The 23,896-nt window shown below is 40.6% G+C and overlaps 1 protein-coding gene across 4 annotated transcripts in view; it reads right to left on the bottom strand.

The window, feature by feature from the left end:
- Positions 1–23,896, bottom strand: part of SMARCA2 (SWI/SNF related BAF chromatin remodeling complex subunit ATPase 2) — a 356,753-nt gene that overhangs the window by 43,707 nt on the left and 289,150 nt on the right. For 2 of the 4 annotated variants that reach the window (XM_073542600.1, XM_073542601.1), the window contains 3 exons: positions 19,111–19,176; positions 17,451–17,674; positions 74–179 (listed from right to left, as the gene is read on the bottom strand). In XM_073542600.1, the coding sequence (XP_073398701.1) occupies positions 74–179; positions 17,451–17,674; positions 19,111–19,176 (396 nt within the window). The remainder of the gene's footprint in view (positions 1–73; positions 180–17,450; positions 17,675–19,110; positions 19,177–23,896) is intronic. The other 2 variants (XM_073542602.1, XM_073542603.1) reach the window with 1 other exon arrangement.

Here is a 23,896-nt window from a genome sequence, read left to right as displayed (position 1 = left end):
GTGTAAATTAGGTTGATACGTCACAAAAATACCCATCTTGTAACTGCTTTAGAGAACAGCGTAGATGTTTTACCTTTATTTTTTTGAAGTCAACTGGTTTGCGGATTAATTCATAGTATTCTGGTAACTCTTTTCTAGAAGGAAGCTGTATAAAAACTTCACTTAGCTGCCGTCCAGAGCTGTATAAAAAGAAAAAAATTTTTTAAAGCAATTAAGAAAAAAATCTGTTTAACAAATTAAAAACGAACCATGCACCTTTATAGATTATACATGGCAAATGTGCTAGCAGCTGTAAAGCTAAAGCCATTTTAAACTAATCATCAGATGACACCTGGCACAATATAAAAAAGGCAGAAAATCATACACTACAATGTGCCGAATACATCGATTACCGTTATTAATTCTTAGTAAAATCATAGCACCAACTATTGTGACCAAAGAGGTTGTTTTGCTGGTGATGCCACCTAGTGGAGAAAACCATACACCCAATACATTTATCTTCTATTGTCTGATATAGAACATGAAGACTCTGAAAAACATTCTAATGGACATTTAATTTGTTGCCCAAGATTGTCAATCACCATACAAACATGCATCCTGACATATCCAGTGTTATGTGTGTCTATAACCAGTCATTGCCTGCTAGAGAAAAGAATGTTCATTTGTGCAGTAGGCTATATGGCTAGCATAGTGTAAATGGCAGCACATGATGATGTCCATTCGCTCAGCAATAAATATAAGCCTTGCTGTGCTCACAGCGCATACACTACTGCTACTACTGTTTCCAGGCAACAAGCGATGCCTGCCGCAGAGAGGGAAGACTGCACAATGAACAGGCGGTGCTCAAGAAGGCTTTGTGTCGGGCACACTCACAAGAGACCGGGGAGAAGCTTGTTTGCCTTTATGCCGTTTGCAACAGGGGATGGGAAAGAAGCATTGACACAAGCGGTCAGCGCATACAGCAAATATTTCTATAGCTGCAGAGTGTGTCACCCGTAATGTCACTTCTGCACAGACATGTGCCTGATGCCCCTGCCGCAGGAACAATAGACTTGGCTACTGCCAACCTCTCAGATCAGGACACATTACCCAAGATGACAGACTAATTCTATTCAGGGCTCTTGTAGTATCCAAGTGTCCAAGACCACAGAAGTGTGAAAGGTGCCCTGCTGATAGCAAGGGTTCTGGCAACATGTGGAAATGGTAGTTGTTTCGGTTGGGTGCCATTTCAACTTTTATTTTTAGGCTATGTACCCACGTATGCAGAAAAAAAACGGACTCCTTCCCAGGAAAAACGCACTTTTTTTACAGGAGCATCCTCCTGCTCATAGAATATAGTTAGAAATGCGGATTTTTCAGCAAAATTAATGAACATGCTGCGTTACTTTCCGCAATGCGTTTTTTTTGCGGAAAAAAACGCATCATGTGCACAAAAATTGTGGAATTCATTAAAAAGAATGGGATGCTTCTTGTATGCGTTTTTGAAGCGTTTTTGCCAGGAAAACGCTTAAAAACGCTTAAAAACTATTACGTGGGTACACAGCCCCAAGCGTTTTCTGGCTGCTTTTTTACGCCGCAGCCCTTTTCCATTTTTTCTTACGCTCCCCTTCTTCCCAGAGCCATAACTTTTCTATTTTTCCTTCAATATAGCCATGTGAGGGCTTGTTTTTTTTTGCAGGGGGGATGAGTTGTACTTTTGAACTACACCATTGGTTTTACCATATCGTGTACTAGAAAACTTGAAAAAAAATTCCAAGTGCGGTGAAACGGAAAAAAAAAAAAGTGTCCAATTCCACAATTTTTTTTTTTTTTAAAGATTTTTTTTAACTATGTCCACCAAATGCTAGCTAAAACTGACCAGCCACCGGGATTCTCCAGGTTATTACAAGTTTGTATATACCAAACATGTATAGGTTGTTTTTTATAAGTTGCTGAAAAAAAAATTCAAGTTTGTTAAAAATAGAATAAAAATTACATCATTTTCTGAGACCCGTAGAGTCTCCATTTTTCATGATCTGGGACTGGGTGAGGGCTTATTTATTGCGTGCCGAGCTGATATTTTTAATGATACTATTTATTTTGGTGTGGAAATGATCTTTTGATCAACCGTTATTGCAATTTAATGCAATGTTGCGGCGACCAAAAAGAAAAAAAAATGTAATTCAGGCGTTTTTATTTTTTTTTTACGCCGTTTACCAATCAGATTACGGTAATTCCTTTTAAAGCTTGATAGATTGGGCGATTCTGAACGCGCCGATAGTAATTTTTTTTTTTTTATTGTTTTATTTTGAATGGGGGGGTGATTTGAACTTCTATATATTAATTTTCTAAATAATTTATTTATTTTTTAACACTTTTTGCATGCTTTAATAGTCTCCATGGGAGACTAGAAGCTGCAGTTGTCCCCATCGCCTTTGCTAAACAAAGACGATGATCAGATAGCCTTGTGTGTACCAGAAATGCTCACTTGCCATGAGCGCCGGGTGGTGCTCATAGTAATCCGGCACTGACCATAGGGGTCTCCTGCAGACCCCGGGTTGTCAAGCCAAACCATTGGTGACCTGTGGTCATGTGACATAGGCCCCGCGATCACATTAAATGCCACTGTCAGATATTGACAGTGGAATTTAATGGGTTAACAGCCGCGGGTGGATCACGATTCCATCCGTGCTTGTTCGGGGCACATGCCAGTTCAAAACAGCTGACATGTGTCGGGAATGATGTGGGCTCAGTGCTGGAGTTCACATCAAAAGGGAGGGGCACCACATACACTGTACATGTACAGCACATGTCGTGAAGAGGTTAAACTCCATTCAATAGTTGTTCTTCAGACAAAACGCTAAACACGATGTTCAGACACAATGTTTAGACATCTTTTCAGCCTTCCGATTGACCTGTGTGCTAAAGTATGGAGCATCTTGTAAACTTCTGAAGAATGGTCAGCTCACTTTTAACAATTTGGATTCTTTGGAAAACTGAAGGGGTTAAAAGACTGAACATATGAAGAGAAAGTAGAATGAATATGTACATTATTTTGCACATTTTTCAGGCAGGTTCAGACTTCACCAGCCTGAAAAAAATGACACCGTGTTCACATACTCCAAATGCACATTATCACAGAAATGATTATGAAGTATATTTAAAGAGCGTGTTTAACCCCTTCACCTCCGAGCCGGTTTTCACCTTCCTGAACAGGCCAATTTTTTTTACAATTCTGACCACTGTCACGTTATGACGTAATAACGCTGAAAAGCTTCAATAGATCCCACTGATTCTGAGACTTTTTTGTGACATATTCTACTTCATGACAGTGGTAACATTTCTTCGATATTACTTGCATTTGTTTGTGAAAAAAAAATCAGAAATTTGGCAAAATTTTTGAAAATTCAGCAATTTTCAAACAAATTAGTTAATAACTAACATTTCCCACAAGTCTATTTTCTATCAGCACAATTTTTGAAAATTTTTTGAAGGAAGTTATAAGGGAGTTGACCAGTGATTTCTCATTTTTCCAACAAAATTTACGAAACCATTTTTTTATGGAACACATTACATTTGTAGTGACTGTGGGGTCTATATGACAGCAAGTACACAAAACTATGGGGTGCAGTTTTTAGAATGGCGTCACTTTTCGGTACTTTGTCATGTAGACCCCTCAAAGTCACTTCAAATGTAAAGTATTCCATAAAAAATAAAATGGTTTTGTAAATTTTGCTGGAAATATTTGATTTTTTTTAAATTTCACGGCTCTACATTATAAACTTATGTGAAGCACCTGGGGGTTCAAGGTGCTCATCACACATCTAGATAAATTCCCAAAGGGGTCTAGTTTCCAAAATGGAGTCTCTAATGGGGGGCAGTTTCCACTGTTTAGGCACATCAGGGGCTTTCCAAACCCGACATGGTGTCCGCTAATTATTCCAGCAAATTTTGCAGTCAAAAAGTCAAATGGCGGTCCTCCTTTCCAAGCCCTGCCATGCACCCAAACAGTTGTTTTCCTCCACATATTGGGTATCTGTGCACTTGGGAGAAATTTCACAACAAATTGTAAGGAGCATTTTCTCCTGTTACCGTTATGAAAATGCAAAATTTGGAGCAAAAAAAGATTTATCTGGGGAAAAATGTATTTTATTTTTTATTTTCACGGCTCTACGTTATAAACTTCGGTGAAGCACCTGGAGGTTCAAGGTGCTCAATACACATCTAGTCTAAGTGGTCTACATTCCAAATGGGGTCACTTGTGGGAGTTTCCACTGTTTAGTCACATCAGGGGCTCTCCAAACATGATATGGCATCTGCTAATTATGCCAGCAAATTTTACATTCAAAAAGTGAAATTGTGCTTCTTCCCTTCTGAGCCCTGCTGTGTACAGTGGTTTCCTTCCACATATGGGGTATCGGCATGCTCAGGAGAAATTGCACAACAAAGTGTATGGTCCATTTTCTCCTGTTACCCTAGCAAAAGTAAAAAATAAAAAAAAAAGGACCAAAAGAAAATTTTGTTTAAGAAAAGTAAATGTTTATTTTTTTCCATTCCATTAATTCCTGTAACGCATCTTAAGGGTTGATAAACTTCCTGAATGTGGTTTTGAGTACTTTAAGGGGTGCAATTTTTAAAATGGTGTCACTTTTGGGTATTTTCTGTCATGTAGGTCCCTCAAAGTCACTTCAAATGTGAGTTGTTCCCTAAAAAAATGGTTTTGCAAAGTTGTTGTAAAAATGAGAAATCGCTGGTCAACTTTTAACCCTTATAACTTACTAACGAAAATAATTATGTTTCAAAAATTGTGCTGATGTAAAGAAAACAAGTGGGAGATGTTATTTACTAACCATTTTGTGTGATATGATTCCCTGATTTAAGGGCATAAAAATGAAAAGTTTGAAAATTGAGAAATTTTCGCCAAATTTCCATTTATTTCACAAATAAATGCAAGTCATTTCAAAGAAATTTTACCACTATTATAAACAATATGTCATGAGAAAATCTCAGAATCAGTGGGATCCCTTCAAGCATTTCAGAGGTATGACCTCAAAGTGACGTTGGTCAGAACTGTAAAAATTGGCCTGCTCAGGAAGGTGAAAACAGGCATTGGGGTGAAGGGGCTAAATGTGTATTATTTATTTCATAATAATGCTTCTAGAACCCCTTTAATGTTCCCATAAAGGGGTGGAAAAATGAACTCAAATAATATTTATGGTTAGGAGCACATCTAGAATTGGGAATCTTTGACTACTCTTTCTTGTAGTCACGCTCTAAACCAGTTCAAGTCATCCCAGGATTTTCAATTGGATTCAGATCTGGGCTCTGGTTGGGTCATTAAAAAACTTAGATCTTCTTTTAACAAAGCCATGATTTTGATGTTTTGGAGGCAAGCCTTAAGCTCGTTGTCATGCTGTTTCATTTTCAGGTTTTTAGCAGAGGTCTGAAGGTTTTCATGCAAAATTCTGATACTTGGAATAAATCATAACTCTTTCTTACTTAACTAAAGCCCCAGTTCCAGCTACTGAAAAACAGCCCCAAAGTATAATGCTGCTTCACTGTGGGTATGGTGTTCTTTTGGTGATGCACAGTGTTGGCTTTTCATTACATATACAGTGGCTTGTGAAAGTATTCATCCCCCTTGGCATTTTTTGTGTTTTGCTACTCCACAATCTGGAATTTCATAGATTTTGATGGTTTGCATTATTTCATGTAAAGAACATGCCTACAACCAGGGCTGTGGAGTCGGTGCTCATTTTGGTGGAGTCGGAGTTGGTATAAAATGGACCGACTTCGAAAATATATAATAAATTGGGTACTAAATAGTTCAATGCAGAATGTGCTGAATATTTTTTTTATAGGAATTTGGGAAAGTTATGAAATGTCCTATAAATGGCTGTTCTATTCCTGATCTAAGGCTACATTCACACACAGCGTTTTTGCTGCGTTTTTTGAGGATATGTTTTTCAGCTGTAAAATCAGCTTTTTAAACAACCGCATCACCTGAAAGGTTTTTGAGCTCATAGATGTTTTCAATAGCAAAAGCAGATTAAAAAAACACCACACAAACTGACATGCTCATTCAGCCCAAAAACGGATCCTCACAAAACAATGTGTCTGAATGTCATAACTTGAAACCCATTGACTTTGTTGGGATGCCCAGAGTCACTGCATTTTACTGCAAAAAACGGATCCGCAAAAATGCTGTGCGTGAATCATGGCCGTAGCCAGCGAGGGGAGGCTTCACCCTCTAGAAGCAGGGGCACGCACCTATCAAAACTCACTTGTATGTGCTCCCATCCTGCACCGGCTCCAGACTGCAGGGGGCAATCTCCCCTCCTCTGTCCTGTCTTCTGCAGTTTTCATCAGAGAGAGGAGGGGAGGGGTGCCTGCCCTGCACAAAATCCGATTCTTGGGCCTCGAGCTGGAGAAAGTTGTGCACACGCTGCAGCTGGCAATAAGAGATAGTCTGCAAGAGGGACATGCTGGAAATCTGATTGGAAAAGTGAGGAAATTGGTTATTGCCGCCAGAACCCCCAAAATTGATTCCATCTTGGAGACGTGCTGGGAAAGGGGCAATTGTTGATCAAGCCACTCGGTGGGGCAGCACTTATTTAATGATTGAGCGATTGCTTGAACAAAAAAACGTTTCTTTAGATATGGCGAACCCTCATGTAACCCTAAATGAAGGTTAATGGACACAGGTGGCTGAATTGAAGGAATTGCTTAATCACCCATTTACCGTGACTAAAAAATTACAAGTTGAGGATTTAACTCCTGGCATTTTCATAAGGGAGTGGAAGAACTTGCTATTTTGCCTGTCCCAAAGAGGAGGTTTAATCGCAGATGGCATTTCTGCTTCAATGAAACGGAGAGAGACACAGCTATAGGAAAATAAATTTTTTCTGGCAGCTGTTTATGTGGACCCGAGTCATCGTATATTGCTTGATGATCAACAGCTTACTAAAGGAAAAGAAGCTCTGATTGAGGTAGCAGTTAGGATGAGTGGCCTACAGGAGGACTGCCAGGCGCAAGAGGACTTCGGTCCTGACAGTGCTACTGCTGCCATATCTTCATCCTCATCAGATGAGGAGTTTGACTTTGACAAGTATTTGGATGACATGGAGCAGGCAAAGTGTTGCCGCAAGGAAAAAGAATTCACTCCATCTCCTATAGTAAGCAGATGGACCATATTTCAGCAAAATGTTTCAATTGCTCTCAAAGAAATAGAAAAATTCAACCGTTCATCAAAACTGACTGTGCATGAGGCGATTCCTTTATACCCGGAAATTGTTAGAGATGTTGCCCATGTGGTTACGGCTTTGCCTCCAACCCAAGTTAGTGTTGAGAGGTTGTTCTCTAGCCTTAAAATTATTAGGTTGTATTTGAGAGGATTCTTTTTATTATTGAACAACAACTATGTTCTCAATCAACCCAAAAGACTCAAATATCAAAGCTTAACATTTTTGGAAGTTAGAGTGTTTTTTTTTTTTTTTTAGATTTGGCTATCTTAGGCTAGTTTCACATTAGCGTTTACGGCCGCAGCGTCGGGCTGCGCACAGCCGCCGCTAAGCCCTGCCTCCGCCGGTAGCTCCGCCTACAGACGCATGACGCTGCATGCGTCCTGCGTCCCCTATCTTTAGCACTGGGGATGCAGGCCGTGCGCAGGTATGCATTTGGCGGCGCATGCGTCCTTTTGAAGCTGCGCCGAGCGCACCAAATTGCAACCTGTTGCATTTGGTGCGCTCGGCTCAGCGTCAAAAGGACACATACGCCGCCAAACGCATACCTGCGCACGGCCTGCGTCCCCAGTGCTAAAGATAGGGGACGCAGGACGCATGCAGCGTCTTGCGTCTGTAGGCATAGCTACCGGCGGAGGCGCGGCAGGGGGCAGGGCTTAGCGGCGGCCGTGCGCAGCCCGACGCTGCGGCCGTAAACGCTAATGTGAAACTAGCCTTAGGAGGATATCTGTACAGGTAACTATTACTGTGCAGATTTATTAGGCAACTTAATAAAAACCAAATATATACCCATCTCACTTGTTTATTTTCACCAGGTAAACCAATAACACAAAATTTAGAAATAAACATTTCTGACATTCAAAAACAAAAATAATCAGTGACCAATATAACCACCTTTCTTTACGATGACACTCAAAAGCCTTCCAGCCATAGATTCTGTCAGTTGCTTGATCTGTTTATGGTCAACATTGCGTGCTGCAGCCACCACAGCCTCCCAGACACTGTTCCGAGAGGTGTACCGTTTTCCCTCCCTGTAGATCTTACATTTTAAGAGGGACCACATGTTCTCTATAGGGTTCAGATGAGGTGAACAAGGGGGCCATGTCATTTTTTTTTCTTTTAGACCTTTACTGGCCAGCCACACTGTGGAGTATTTGGATGCATGTGATGGAGCATTGTCCTGCATGAAAATTATGTTGTTCTTGAGCGATACCGACTTCTTCCTTTACCATTGCTTGAAGAAGGTGTCTTCCAGAAACTGGCAGTAGGTCTGGGAGTTGAGCTTCCCTCCATCCTGAACCCAAAAAGGTCCCACAAGTTCATCTTTGATGATACCAGCACCCCACCTCCACCTTGCTGGTGTCTGAGTCGGAGTGGAGCTCTCTGCCCTTTACTGATCCAGCCTCGGGCCCATCAAGAGGCCCTCTCATTTCATCAGTCCATGAAACCTTAGAAAAATCAGTCTTAAGATATTTCTTGGCCCAGTCTTGGCGTTTTATTTTATGTTTCTTGTTCAAAAGGTGGTCGTTTTTCAGCCTTCCTTACCTTGGCCATGTCCCTGAGTATGGCACACCTTGTGCTTTTTGATACTCCAGTAACGTTGCAGCTCTGAAATATGGCAAAACTGGTGGCAAATGGCATCTTGACTTTCCTCATTTAATGGGCAGTTATTTTGAGCCTTTTTTTTATCAACATGCTTCTTGAGACCATGTTGGATATTTGCCATGAAATGCTTGATTGTTCAGTGATCACGCTTCAAAAGTTTGGCAATTTCAAGACATCTCACAATTTTTGACTTTTCAGATCCATCAAATCAGACCCATTTTGTCAAAGGAAAGGAAGTTGCCTAATAATCAAGCACACTTTATATAGTGTTGATGTCATTAGACCACACGCCTCCTCATTACAGAGTTGCAAATCACCTGATTTACATAATTGGCAGTTGCCTTTCAAGCCTATACAGCTTGGAATAGGACAACATGTATAAAAAGGATGATGTGATCAAAATACTCATTTGCCTAATAATAGTGCACACAGTGTGTATGTATGTATATATATATATATATATATATATATATATATATATATACACACATACATACAATATATATGTAATCGATATTACATAGTGTATTACATATTTACAATGTATTCATTTTTTGTGTTCTACAGTTGTATTCCAATAAATATATATTATGTTCTATCTAAATATCTTGATTATTGTATCATAAAAATGATTAAATGTCTGATGTTCACATTGTACTACAATAAATTTTTCACTTAAAAATAAGCAATATATGTGGGAGTCGGAGTTGGAGTCGGTGTAAGGGAAATTGATGAGTCAGAGTCGCAGGTTTGGCTTACCGACTCCACAGCCCTGCCTACAACAATGAACATTTGTTTTTCTTTTTATTGTGAAGAAAACAACAAAGAGGACAAAATAACTGAAAACTTAACTATTCAACACCCCCACCCCTCAAAGTCAGTACTTTGTAGAGCCTCCCTGTGCGGCAATTACAGCTGCAAGTCGCTTTGGACAAGTCTCTATGAGCTTTCCACATCTTGCCACTGGGATTTTTGCCCATTCCTTAAGGCAAAACTGCTCCAGGTCCTTCAAGTTAGATGGTTTCCTCGGGTGAACAGCAATCTTCAAATCCGACCCCAAATTCTCAACTGGATTAATGTCTTAGCTTTGACTAGGCCTCTCCAAAACATTTAAGGTACACATTTTCCCTTTAACCACTGAACTGCTGCTTTAGTAGTATGCTTTGGGTCATTGTCTTATTGGTAGATGAACGTTCGTCCCAGTCTAAAATCACTGACAAAAATAAGTTTTGCGCAAGAAAGATCCCTGTGTTTTGCACCATACATGTTCCCCTCGACTCAAACCATTTTCCCTATCCCTGCTGCCAAAATACATCCTCACAGTATGATGCTGCCACCAGTTTTCACTGTGGGGATGGTGTTCTTGGGTTGTTGAGCTATGCTGGCTTAACAGCAGACCTAGGTTACCTTGGTGGCCAAAAAGTTCAATTTTGGTTTCATCTGACCATAGCACCTTCTTCCATAAATTTGGGGGGTCTCCCAAGTCTTTTGGCAAACTCAAAACAAGCCTTACATTTTGTGCGTGCAAGTAAAGGCTTTTTTCTACCCACTCTTACATAAAGGCCACCTCTATGGAGTGTACAGAATATTGTGGCCGTATGGACAGAAAATCCATTCTCTGTAGCTCCTTCAGGGTTACCTTTGGGCTCTGTGCTGCCTCTCTGATTAATGCCCTCCTTGCCCAGGCTGAGAATTTTGGTGGGCGGCCCTCTCTTGACAGTTTTGCTGTGGCACCATGTTCTTTCCATTTGATGGTGCCCGGGGGGGGGGGGGGGGGAGGGAATTATCAGAGAATGGAATTTTTTTGGTTTTTAATAACCCAACCCGGACTTGGACTTCTCAACAACTTTTTCCCTGACTTGTTTGGAGATCTCCATGGTGTGGTTTGGTTAGTGCTGCCTCTTACTTAATGGTGTTGCAGCTTCTGTGGCTTTTCAGAACAGGCGTGTATATACAGTAATTACAGACCATGAGACATTTAGATTGCACAAAGGTGAACTTCCTTTCACCAAGCATGTGACTTATGAAGGTAATTGCTTGCACTAGAAATTTATAGGGGCCTCCTAGAATAAGGGGTGAATACATATGTACATGAAAATTTTTAGTTATTTGATCCCATAAATTTATTTTAAGCCTATATTTTATTTTTCTCACTTCTTTAACTTAGACTGTTTAGTGCTGATGCATCACACACAAATTGGATTAGAAAAATATTTTAACAGGTTGTAATGTTACGAAATAGGTAAAACTAGGGGGCAAAAAACTTTCGCAAGCTACTGTACCTTTTGGAATTACGGACAAAAAGTTGAACATTTCATCTGACTAGAACACGTGAATGGATAATTCTAAACACAACCACATCCCCAATTATAAAAAAAAAAAAAGAGGGTGTTCACACTTTTACAATCAAATTATAGTTGTTGCGGATTTGCTTGCAGAAATTTCTGTGCAGTTTCTGCATCTCTTAGCAGAAAACGCAGTGGAAATTCCGTGCGGATTTCACATGCTTTTGATGTGGATTTACATCCAGATTTGTATGTGGAATTGTGTGCGGATTTGTTAGCTAAATAAAGATCTATTTAAAAAAAAAATGCAATTTTCAAGTCCAACCTCCATTGTTGATGTGCTTCAACCAAGATAGGCTCTATTTTAGATTCTCCGCCCACAAACTTCCTCCTTCTGACATCATGTCCTTTTAACAAATCTGTTGCGGTTTTGGCATCAAATCTGCATGAAATCCCCACTAAATCTGCAGAAATTCGGCAAACCTTTTCATATCTGCGTTTTTGCTTTAGATTTGAGAGTCAATGGGTGAAAAGCGCTGCAGATCCGCAAAAAGAATTGACATTCTGCGGAAAATAAAATTCCGCAAATTAGGATGGAATTATCCGCATCATGTGCACAATAATTCTGGATTCCCATTGACTAACATTGCTTGCGTAATCCTTTGCGTTTTTGGTGCAGAAAAAACGCTGCGGAAACGCAACAAATCCGCATCGTGTGCACATAGCCTAAAGGTGGCAAAACTTATTATTCTTTGTGCTATTTTATTACATAACAAAACCCTTTTATTTTCACAGTGGTGTGTAGATTTTTTTTATATTCACTGTACACATACCTATATACACTACTGTGTAAAGACTTCAGGCATATGTGAGAAAAGTGCTGCACAGTAAGAAAAAAAAAATTGAAGTGTTTAAGAGAACCTGTCACAGGAAAAAAAAAAAAAAAACTGTCCAGTCTGCAGGTGTCATGTTATAAAGCTGGGTGAGTTGAGCAGATTGATATATAGTTTGGTGAGAAAAGATTCAGTATAACCTGTTTCCATCGTTTATTCCTCTACTCTGTCTGGAAATTTTTGGTCCAGTGGACAGTTTTATTATCTCTAAATGTACACACATGCATAGACAGCTGTCAGTCACTGCTAGGACCGTCCATTGGTCCCAAAAATTTCAGAAAGAGCAGAAGTTAAAATGATGAAAACACTGGTTAAGGTGGAGTTAAACGGCCGTATAACACTGACAACGATCGCATCACAATGCTTGGACTGGCAGTTGGCTCTTCTGACCAGAGTGTGACAGCTGCATAAAAATACATGCGGTAATGCTTAGGGTTAGGAGAGCAGACAGCCAAGCTCGAGCATTGCAATGCAACAGTCGTCTGTGTTATATAGTTGTCTAACTGTGCCCTTGTACTGAACCTTTTCTCACTGAACTATGTATCAATCTACTCAGCTCCTCCTGCTCCAACAGTATGTCTGCAAATTGAATTGCATTTATTCTCATTGTGACAGGTTCCCTTTTTTTTTTTTTAACAATTAACAAAATGGAAAGTATCAACAAAAGAGAAATCTACATCAAATCAATATATGGTGTAACCACCTTTTAGCCATAAAGAGCATCAATTCTTCTAGGTACACTTGCACAAAGTCAGGAATTTTGTAGGATTGTAGTATGGTATATGAGTAACCAGTTATACATAAGAGGTGATAATGTTCAGTATTTTCATTTGGAGGATGAAATAGTCAATAACGGAGACAGAAAAAGCTGTGTTGGAGGCTTAAAACTCAAGAGACTAAAAGCCAAACTGTGCTACAAAATGTGAAGCTCTGGAAGACATTAATTTCACAAGTCATATATTATGGCAAGACTAAGCATAGCAACAGGACACAAGGTAGTTATACTCCATCAGCAAGGTCTCTCCCAGGCAAGTATTTCAAAGCACACTGGGGTTTTATAGTGTGATGTTCATGATTTTTAACCCCTTAGTGACAGAGCCAGTTGGCAGCTTAATGACCAGGCCAATTTATACAATTCTGACCACTGTCACTTTATGTGGTTATAACTCTGGAACGCTTTAACGGATCCCGCTGATTCGGAGACTGCTTTTTAATGACACATTGTACTTGATGTTAGTGGTAAAATTTCTTCGATATGTCTTGTGTTTATTTATGAAACAAAAGGGAAATATGGCGAAAATTTTGCAATTTTAAAACTTTACATTTTCATGCCCTTAAATCAGAGAGATGTATCACACAAATTTCTTAATAAATAACATTTCCCACATGTCTACTTTACATCACCACAATTTTGGAAACAAATTTTTGGTTAGGAAGTTAGGAAGGGTTAAAAGTTGACTAGTGATTTCTCATTTTCACAGCAAAAATTTACAAAACAATTTTTTTTATGGACCACATCATATTTAAAGTCATTTTGAGGGGTGTACATGACAGAAAATACCCAAAAGTGACACCATTCTAAAAACAAGACCCCTCAAGTTGCTCAAAACCAGATTCAAGAAGTTTATTAACCCTTTACGTGCTTCACAGGAACTAAAGCAATGTGGAAGGAAAAATTAACTTTTAACTTTTTTTTGCAAAAAATTTACTTCAGAACCAATTTTTTTTATTTTCACAAGTGTCAAAAGAGAAAATGAACCACAAAATTTGTTGTGCAATTTCTCCTGAATACGCCGATAACCAAAATGTGGCGGTAAACCACTTTTTCAGCGCACGGCAGAGCTCGCAAGGGAGGGAGCGCCGTTTGACTTTTTCAACTTCACAGAAGTTTATAACGTAGAGCCGTGAAAATAAAAAATTATACTTGTTCCACAAAAATAATCTTTTCGCCCCCAAATTTTTATTTTTACAAGGGCAACAGGAGAAATAATACCCCCACAGTTGTTGTGCGATTTGTCCTGAGTACGCTGATACCCGATATGTGGGGGTAAACCTCTGTTTGGGCGCAAGGCAGAGCTCAGAAGGGAAGGAGTACCGTTTGACTTTTTCAATGCAGAATTGGCTGGAATTGAGATTGGACACCATGTCGCTTTTGGAGAGCCCCTGGTGTGCCTAAACAGTGAAAAAAACCCACAAGTACACTATTTTGGAAACTAGACCCCTTAAGGAACTTATCTAGATGTGTGATGAGCACTTTGAACCCCCAAGTGCTTCAAAAAATGATAATTTAGCCCGTTACTTTCTCAAGTGTAACAGGAGAAATTGGACCACAAAAGTTGTTGTGCAAGTTGTCCAGAGTACGATGATACCTTATATGTGGGGGGGGGGGGGGGGGGGGAACCACTGTTTGGGCGCATGGGAGAGCTTGGAAGGGAAGGAGTGCCATTTTGGAATTCAGACTTTGATGGAATGGTCTGCGGGGGTAACGTTGCGTTTGCAGAGCCCTTGATGTGCCTAAACAGTATAAACCCCCACAAGTGACCCCATCTTGGAAACTAGACCCCCAAAGGAACTTTTCTAGATGTGTGGTAAGCACTTTGAACCCCCAAGTGCTTCACAGAAGTTTATAACGCAGAGCCGTGAAAATAAAAAAAGTCTTTTTGTTTTCCACAAAAGCGATTTTTTTTTAGCCTCCTATTTTTTTTATTTTCTCAAGGGTAACAGGAGAAATTAGACCCCCAAAGTTGGTAAATAGTGGAAACCCCTCAATTCTTGCTCCAACCCTAATCCGCCCTAACACTAATTCTAACCCTAGCCCTAACCCCAATTCCAACCCTAAGAAATAATTCCAACCCTAACCCTAGTCCTAACCCTAACGGAAAAATGAAAAAAAAAATATTTTCTTTATTTCATTATGTTTGCCTAACTAAGGGGGTGATAAACGGGAGGGTTATTTACTATTTTTTTTATTTTGATCACTATGATAGTTTATCATGGTGATCAAAATGAATGAATGGAATCTGCCAGCCGGCAGATTCGCGGTGGGCGCACTGCGCATGCGCCCGCCATTTTCTCCCAAGATGGCGGCGCCCACCGCAGGACGCCGGCGGGACAGAGGACCACCGGGAGGGAATCCAGGACCACCGGGAGGTACAGGGGGGGATCGGGGACCCTATTACTCTCTCCTCTGATGTGCGATCACATCAGAGGAAAGAGAAATTAAATGCAAAATCGCGGCTTTTTTTGCGATCGCCATTATAGGGTTAATAACGGTGATCGCAAAAGCGGGGTCGGTAAAAACCGACCCGATTAATTGTTCTCTGGGGTCTCGGCTACCCCCAGCAGCCGAGACCCTGGAAAAAATCAGACACTGGGGGGCGCTATTTTCTTACTCCACAGTGCCGTCAATTAACGGTGCTGTGGTTTAAGTACCCCTAATTACCGCCGTTGAAAGGCGTATCGGAGGTCGTTAAGGGGTTAAAGACGCACCAAGACGTGGGCAACAATGAGGATTGTAGATACAGTGGTCTGCTAAGGACACATCATACTTGCGTCCGTTCAAAATCGGAAGATGTTGTTCAGCAGTGCCTCAGCTCAGAACTGACAGCAACCAATGAGACTACATCTACTGTTCAGAGAAGTTTGGGCCTGAAGTGGTCTTCATGGAAGAATTGCAGCCGAAAAGCCATAACTTTGACATGGAAAAATCCCAAGAGACAACTGGGCATGAAAACATGAATTGGGGTGCAGAAAAATTGCACCAGGTTCTCTGGACTGGAGTCAAACCGTGAAATATTTGGCTGGAACATGAGGGAGTTTGTTGACTGCTGGAGAGAACCATAAGCATGGTATTGATTTATTTTACGTATTGGGACTCCACTTCACCAATTGTAGCTCGGGATTTGGTTAGGATTACTGATCTCACCAATGCTGACAAATACAGGCAGATACATATCCATCATACAATACCATCAGGACGGCATCTGATTAACTCTAAATTTATTGAGCAGCAGGATAACCCCAGAAATATAGCCAATTAGAACCTATCGTCAGTGCAGAAAAAAGGAGAATTGATTAGGTGATGCTATGGCCCCCACAAGTTCTGATCTGACATTCAAATCTGTACCAAATTCCAAAAAGAGACACAAGGATTTACACAAGCATACATCCATGAAAAACCTGTGATTCGTTCTTCAAGATGTTTGGAACACTCTCCCTGCAGAGTTTCTTAAACTTTGTGCAAGTGTATTTAAAAGAATTGATGCTATTTTGAAGGCAAAGGGTGGTCATATCAAACACTGATTTGATTTACCATATTTTTCGGACTATAAGATGCACATTTTCCCCAAAAAAATTTGGGAGGAAAATGGGGGATGCGTCTTATCGTCTGAACGCAGGCTTACCGGGGAGTTGCGGCAGTGGTGTAGCAGTGGAATCGGCGGCAGAAGAGGTGTGGCGATGCTGAGGCTCGGAGTGCATCGTTGGTTTCCCTGCGGCCATCTCCCTAAAGCCATGGGCTGCCGGAGGTGGCGTGTGCACAGATTGAGATCTCGGTGGCCTTCGGCTTCAGGAAAATGGTCACCAGAGGCCATGCGTGTGCAGATTGAGATCTCAGCAGCAGTTTTCTTGAAGCCGAGGGCCGCTGAGATCTCAATCTGTGCACGAGCGGCCTCAGGCAGATGGCCGCCGAGAAACCAGTGATGCACTCTGCTCTGCTTGCAGTGGACACCGGGCCGCAGCGTCGCCACATTTCTGCCGCCGCCATCCTGAGGAAGGGACCCTGCTCCATGCTCTGTCTCAATGCTGACACTTGACCTGCAGCATCGCACCCCAAGACTGCAGCATTGCCCCACTTCTGTCATCGCCGGCTTCTTGAGGAAGGGAATCGCCTCCTGTGACCCCGCTCTACAACCGCCGGCTCTCAGGTAAGATACCTTAAATTTGGACAATAAGACGGACTCCCATCTTATAAAAATCTTTTTTCTGCTATTTTCCACCCCAAAATTTGGGGTGCGTCTTATGGTCCAAACAATACAGTAGATTTCACTTTTGTTCATTCACTTTGCATTGTGTTAAGTGACAAACTAGGAATACTTCAATTTGTGAAAACATTCTTACTTTGCAGCATTTTTTCCCCATTTTATTCTGCTAGCAATGTATTAGGTGGGAAACATTATACATTGTGCTATACATCTGATGTAGGCCAATAATGTAATGTGAACAAAGTAATAGGTGACATATGCTCTTTAAGCAAAAAATAAAAAGTTGAAATAAATGGTACAGGTTTTATATATGAAAGTACACAAAACAAGCAATTCCTAATTGATAGGAAATACAAAAGACTTACAAGTACTTCAGGAAACATTCAGTCTTTAATTCGAACCAAAGCATCATGCGGTAAAATAGAGCATTTGAAACTTTACCTTCTCGAGTCATGACATGCTTACCTGTCTTTGTAGTTTATTACAGTGTCTACTATAGCATTCATCTGTTTAGTTAGTTTAGGTGGGTTTGGTGATAACTTTTCAGCTGGAGGACGTCCTCTTCTTTTTTTCTCTCGCTTTTCTCCATCATCTTTTACAACAACCTCTCTGTCCACATTTCTTCGCCGCTTGCGCTTTTTCAGCCGCACCTCTTCTTCCATCTCTTCCAGATTTCCGTCTTCGATAGCCTGGTGACAGAAACAAACATGAAAATTGAACAGAGATGATTTTTTTTATACCGGGTTTGACACAGGATAATAAACTCTTCAATTAAACCAATATGCAGTAATGTTGTGTGTGAAAGAGAATAGGGGTTCGAACACAGGATTGATAGTTACACTTGGGCAACATTATTTTAAATATTGTTTTAAACTTATCAATTGATATCATTTGTAGTGACTGTACAATGAATGCTTTGGAATTTCAGGATGTGGAAGAAATGTAGCACTTCTACATCACAATAGACAAATGGTGCTACCTTTCCATTCTCAATAGGGCATGTTCCAACACACACACTGTCCAAAGAGTGCAGAACTGTGGGGACACATCCCTTTGACATGGACAATAGTAACTCAGTTGTGGCATTTTCAGATTTTCAAGGAGGAATAAGAGGGGAACAGCACAAGTCATAAGAAAAGTGCTATTAACTCATGGGAAAGCAATCAGAGCAATATACTATGCATACATCACTCTGATATAGATTAGCAGTTTCTCAGACTAAATATAAACTAATGGCTAATAGGAGGTGGATCACATTCTTAAAAATCCAAGGTCTTCAAGCTCAGAATAGTATATAAATCTATATTAAATACCACAACATTGCATATTGCAGATATCTATCACAGGGGCTATGGATAAGGTGATGGCTTCCATTAGGGAATGTTCACATGGCGTGGACTTGCTTCATGGAGACACCTAAATGTCTGGACTAACAAGTCTTTATGGGCAGGCAAGCAAAGTAAGTATTCAAAATAATTTGAAAAATAACAGCGTCTATTAATGACTTAAAATATACTGTAATACACAACAAATAAAAACAAAGATGCTTCAACTTGAGAGACACAGAAAATAGACCTGATCATAGCACTTGTGTGTCTTCTAGGTTGCAGTGTTGTAACTCCAGTAAAGTACTAACATCCATACACAATAATAACTATCCTAGATCTGATGAGATGATTTTAGTGTAAATTCGGGAATGTGTCCTTCAAGTTGAAGCATATTTGTTTTTAATATTGGTGTACTATAGTTTGAGTCATTAAAAAACATTCTTCAAATGATTTTTAATACTCACTTTGCGTGCCTGACTATATGTACTTAATGGTCCACGCATTTAGGCATTTTCATACATTTCAAAGTGAAATCTGACATGGCCGATGACCATTATTCAAATGGACTCATTACACTGATTTAATTGCTGCATGGAAAACCTGCAGCAAAGTACAGTGCAATGCCAGTGAAAAAAGTGTAAAGCCTCATTCACACATTGTGGCCAAGTCCTGTACAGATTCGGATGTCTGGATTTTCTGCAGCATGCTGTATTCTACAAATGATTTTTCCTTTCCTACTAAACAGGCTGAAAACCCTAGTCAAATCTGCAGCAAAAATCCACAGTGTGTGAACGTACCCTTATTGGTTCATCACCAATGGAAAAAAAGGTGGGACGTCTGTTAGACCAAGTCATCCCAGATGTCTAAAAAGATTGTAAAGGAAAACATTTTCAATTAACTTCTAGATATACAAGAAAAGGGGTTAGGAAATTTCAGTGCACTTTTAAAAACATTTGACATGTCAGAAGTTAGGGGATCTAGATGCTGAGACACCCCTCCCCCTTTTGATTTAGTGAACTCAAAGAGGCGGAACAGGCAGACGATCGGATTTAACCGAAAGTTTATGAACACTTCTTTTGCCAATCTCATCTACGCAGAAAGGGCAACGGTCAGTTGTGCACTGCTAACCGTTTCAGCGATCAATGGGGGTCTCAGCACCTACCCCACCTTTTTATTAAGTGCAGTTACACTTTAATGGTGCTTTATGACAGGCAATAAAGAAACATTAGGAAAAACTTGGAAAATGAAACCTGTTATCTTCTAAACCCATAGCAGGTCAATTCAATCCTTTCATCTGAAGCGCTCCTTATAAATGCTAACAGTTTTTATTTATTGGCATAAGAAACAATAGGAGACAATTACGATGAGGAGAAACGGCACAGAATGCTGAGACAATAGTGAACCCATGAACCAGAACGACCGGCTCACAACCATGGCTGATAGCTAACTTTGGAAGTCATTTTCACCGAGTGAGTCCACATTACATTGGTTTCCTGGGATGTCTACCGCTAAGCACAATGAGAGTTCTAGCAAGTTGTAACATACAGCCCTAGCACATCTGGAAGAACATTATACACTTGTTATGCATCTGAATGTTGTCGTCTGCAGCTGAAAAGAAATCTAATCAAATGGCAATTACCTTCACGTTCCACAGTGTCAACCATGGGCAATATTTACAGGCAGCACAAAAACACACTCACGTCATTAGAATCCCATTCAGATGAAGAGAATAAAAACAGAAAAGAAAAAGCCTTCAACCTGGCAGGTGCGTATGCAAAAGGGATTCGCACATCCGTTTCCTACAGATCCTTACAAATACCCTAAGCCAACCGAACAAATATAAGCAAGAAAATCCTAAGGGACAGCTCCAGACTAGGCCGTAATAATCAAAAGTCAATTTCCATCATGCTTGTAGCATTCAGACACAATCACCATGAAGGGCGCTCAAAACCTGGCGATTTACAGGAACAAAAAAGGAAAATGAACCAGATAGAAAAACACACAGCAGCATTAATATTTATGGGAGTAAAAAAAAAAAACACAGCAGTACCCATCATACCGCAGCTAGCAGATAATTAGAGGCAGCCTATCTAGCATGCACTGGATGTGTAAAATGCAGCAGACAAGGCAGGCAACAGTTAATGCTATTGCTTTCTTTAAGCACTCAGATGAACAGAAACATAACAAACAGCCGCTTTACACAGCTAGACATGCCTGGTCTATAAGTTCTAGCCAATCTTCAAGACAACAAGGAAAAGAGATATTTACCTTACCACTATCAGCAGGCCGGCTATCGGAAATCACTGTTAGTGGGGACAAAATTAACAAGCCAGCAAAGCAGCGAGCTGCTAGTCTCTTCATCAGCTGATCAGGAGAAAAAAAAAGAAAAAAAAAAAAAAAAAAAGAAGAAGAGGGAGCTGGGGAAAGGCTATGTTTTCATATACAAGTAATTTTATTTTACCAAACATGCAACACTGGACTGCGAGCTGGAAATCTGCTGTTTCATTCCACCCAACACAAGGCCTGAAGCCTCCTTCCGACAGTAATGCTTTAGTATTGACAACTGCTTATCATATTTACCCTTATTATTCCAGGCACAAGCTGGAGATTATCATCCAGGGCAAGCGTTCCTTCAGACTATTCACGGTGGGAACAAATGAGGGACAGACCGGAAGGTAAGCCAGACAGGTAAATATTGGAAAATACGGCCGTAACGAGCCAAATAAAAATCTACATTTATCAACCCCTCCCCCTCAAAATTTTTTTCACATTTTCACCGTAAGGTTATATATATGAGCTTGTGTTCACATTACATGTAGGCATGATATTTGATTCACAGTATCATAATCAATGATCACAGCTTTACCCTGCATGGCATGATAGAGACAACAACAATGGTCATTAGCCAATCTCCATTCCAGACTGACGATCTTATGCCGTATTCTGTGATACAGAAAATATGGCATATGGGGGGGTCACCAGGAATTAATACAAAGCCGAGTGTTCATCACAGTCACCTATCTGCATAGAAAGCTGGACATATAAGCTGTCAGATCACTGCAATTTCCAGGCCATTCATTAATAAAGGTTGTGCTATAGCCGCTGCTGTGATATCATCTCTTAATTAAAATACATGCTTTCATTATACGCTAAAGGAGCAGAAAAATGGAAACGGCTGCAGCTGCGCTGCACGAGAGGAAGATCATTTATGTATACAATACAGACAACTGGACAACTTACTATACAAGGCTAGACTTTCAGTGATTAGGGGTGCCATGAAACAAAACAGAAAGAACAGAGAATGCCCATCCAAATCTTCAACACGGCAATTAGAAATCACAAAGACAAATCCCACATTTCTGATTGGTGACGTGCTGCAATGAACCCTTATTCAGGCACGGTGACGCCTCTCCTGCTGATCGGCTCCTCAATTTAGTGAGGTGAATGGAAAGGGAGGCACAAGGAGCGAACAGGAGAAAGCTTAACCCCTAGCAGACTGGGTTCTAGTATGGGCTCAGTGTAGTCTGCCAGCCTCATACACATACAAAGTCAGATCAACGTTTCGTACAACATGTGATGCACATATTAAACACATACATGTTAGACAGCTCACATTATTAGTATTTTGTTTTCTTTATATTATTATTTATTTATTTTTTTAATAGCGCTGGGAAATTCACAGGTGATTTACAACAAAGGCCAGATTCAAGGGATTCTAGAAATCTGCAATGATCAGACAGGGCTGCGCTTGGGGGGGATATCAGCCTTTTTCAGTCATTAGCACAGGAACCAGACTGGCTGCACACAATGCAGAACACATCCTTATACATGGAGCGGAGCATGCAGATATTAATCTCAGACAGACAGATGTTCAGGTAATTCTCAGAATCTGAACAATCTGCTACTTGCACCTTTCATAGGAGGAATTTCTCATGAGAAACCAAAATATCACAGTTTATATCCTCTGGCAGTAAGACATAAAACCCCACAGTGCTGCAGGTCAATCAACAATAATCCAGTGCTACTTGTACATCCAGCCCCACTCATGCACCCAAGATTGGATGGTGTTACCATAGAAACAAAAGAAATATGACCAATACATGAAAATGTAACATATATAAACCACTGCACAATCATGATGCCCCCTGGTAAACTAGTCACAATCATTAATATTGTGATTACATTGATCCAGATTTACCATAAGAATGGCACAAAGCTAAATATATCACCAGTAGAGACTCACTACATCACAGTACCACTATGGTGCCTGGCATTATCGCATCCTAGGGTCATAATACACTCCATGGCATATCATTTAGTGGTATGAGCCGCTCCCAACACGAATGAATGTAAAAGTGTACCATTTTGGCCAATAAGGGAGGACATTATAGAAATGTAGAAAATAAGTGACGACTACTAAACAAAGATTCTCCTGCAGCTTTTCAGCAGTAGAAATATAGTATTGGCAGCTGCTCAATGTAATGCATGAACAGGCCAGGTTCACTACGGCAGACACTATCACAGTACTAACTATATAAATTATAAAAAAAGATTTGTTAGTCCTGAGGAGGCTGTTGTACTTGCAGTGAAAATCCATACAAAAATGGCTGCATAATCCAGATAATGTATTAAAGAGAAACTGTCACGTGAAAAAATGCTACTAACCTGAAGATATGAGTTTAATCTGCAGGTTAATCACTTTTTGAACTGGTCTGGTGCCTATACTTCGACTCCCGCTGCCTCTGAGAAAATTTACTTTATTTCTCCTGGTACTGAGCAGCGTGAGCTTTCAGCCACAGCAGGAAGGAGGAACAATGAGACGTTGTCAGTCTAGGTGAGTGGACGTTGAAATTAAACTATCAAAAGTTTTCACAACCACAAGGCTATTGTGCACACGTTGCGGATTGTAAGGGTTTTTGCCGCGTTTTTGCCGCTTACAGAACGCAACCCATTGAATTCAATGGCATTCCGCAATGCTGTGCTAATGCTGCGCATTTTTCCGCGGTGGAATCGCATCGCGAAAAATGACGCAGCATGCTCATTCTTTTTGCGGAATCGCTGCGATTCCGCACACATAAGAATGCATTGAGCCACTTACTTTCCACATGTGGCTATGGTCACCACGCGCAAAGTAAGCAGATCATGTGTGGATAGTACCCAGGGTCTGGAGGAGAGGAGACTGTCCTCCAGGCCCTGGGTACTATATCCCTATTAAAAAAAGAATTAAAATAAAAAATAGTGATATACTCACCTTCTGGTGGCCCCCCGCACCCTTCCCGGTCCTTACCGATGCTCCCGGCAATTCCCGTTCCCAGTGATGCCTTGTGAAAATGACCTGAGATGACGTAGCGGTCTCGCGTGATGCTACGTCATCTGGGGTCACTGTCGCAAGGCATCGCTGGGAACGGGAGTTGCAGAGGGCATCGCGAGGATCGGGAAGGATGCAGGGGACGCCGGAAGGTGAGAATCACGATTTTTTATTTTTTTTATTATTTTTTAACATCCTTTTACTCCTGATGCTGCATAGGCAGCATCAATAGTAAAAAGTTGGTCACACTTGTCAAACACTATGTTTGACAAGTG

Source organism: Dendrobates tinctorius, unplaced genomic scaffold, assembly GCF_039654945.1.
Source record: "Dendrobates tinctorius isolate UK_male_01 unplaced genomic scaffold, ASM3965494v1 ptg000128l, whole genome shotgun sequence".
Lineage (NCBI taxonomy): Eukaryota > Metazoa > Chordata > Amphibia > Anura > Dendrobatidae > Dendrobates > Dendrobates tinctorius.
This window is presented reverse-complemented; position numbering and strand designations above follow the sequence as displayed.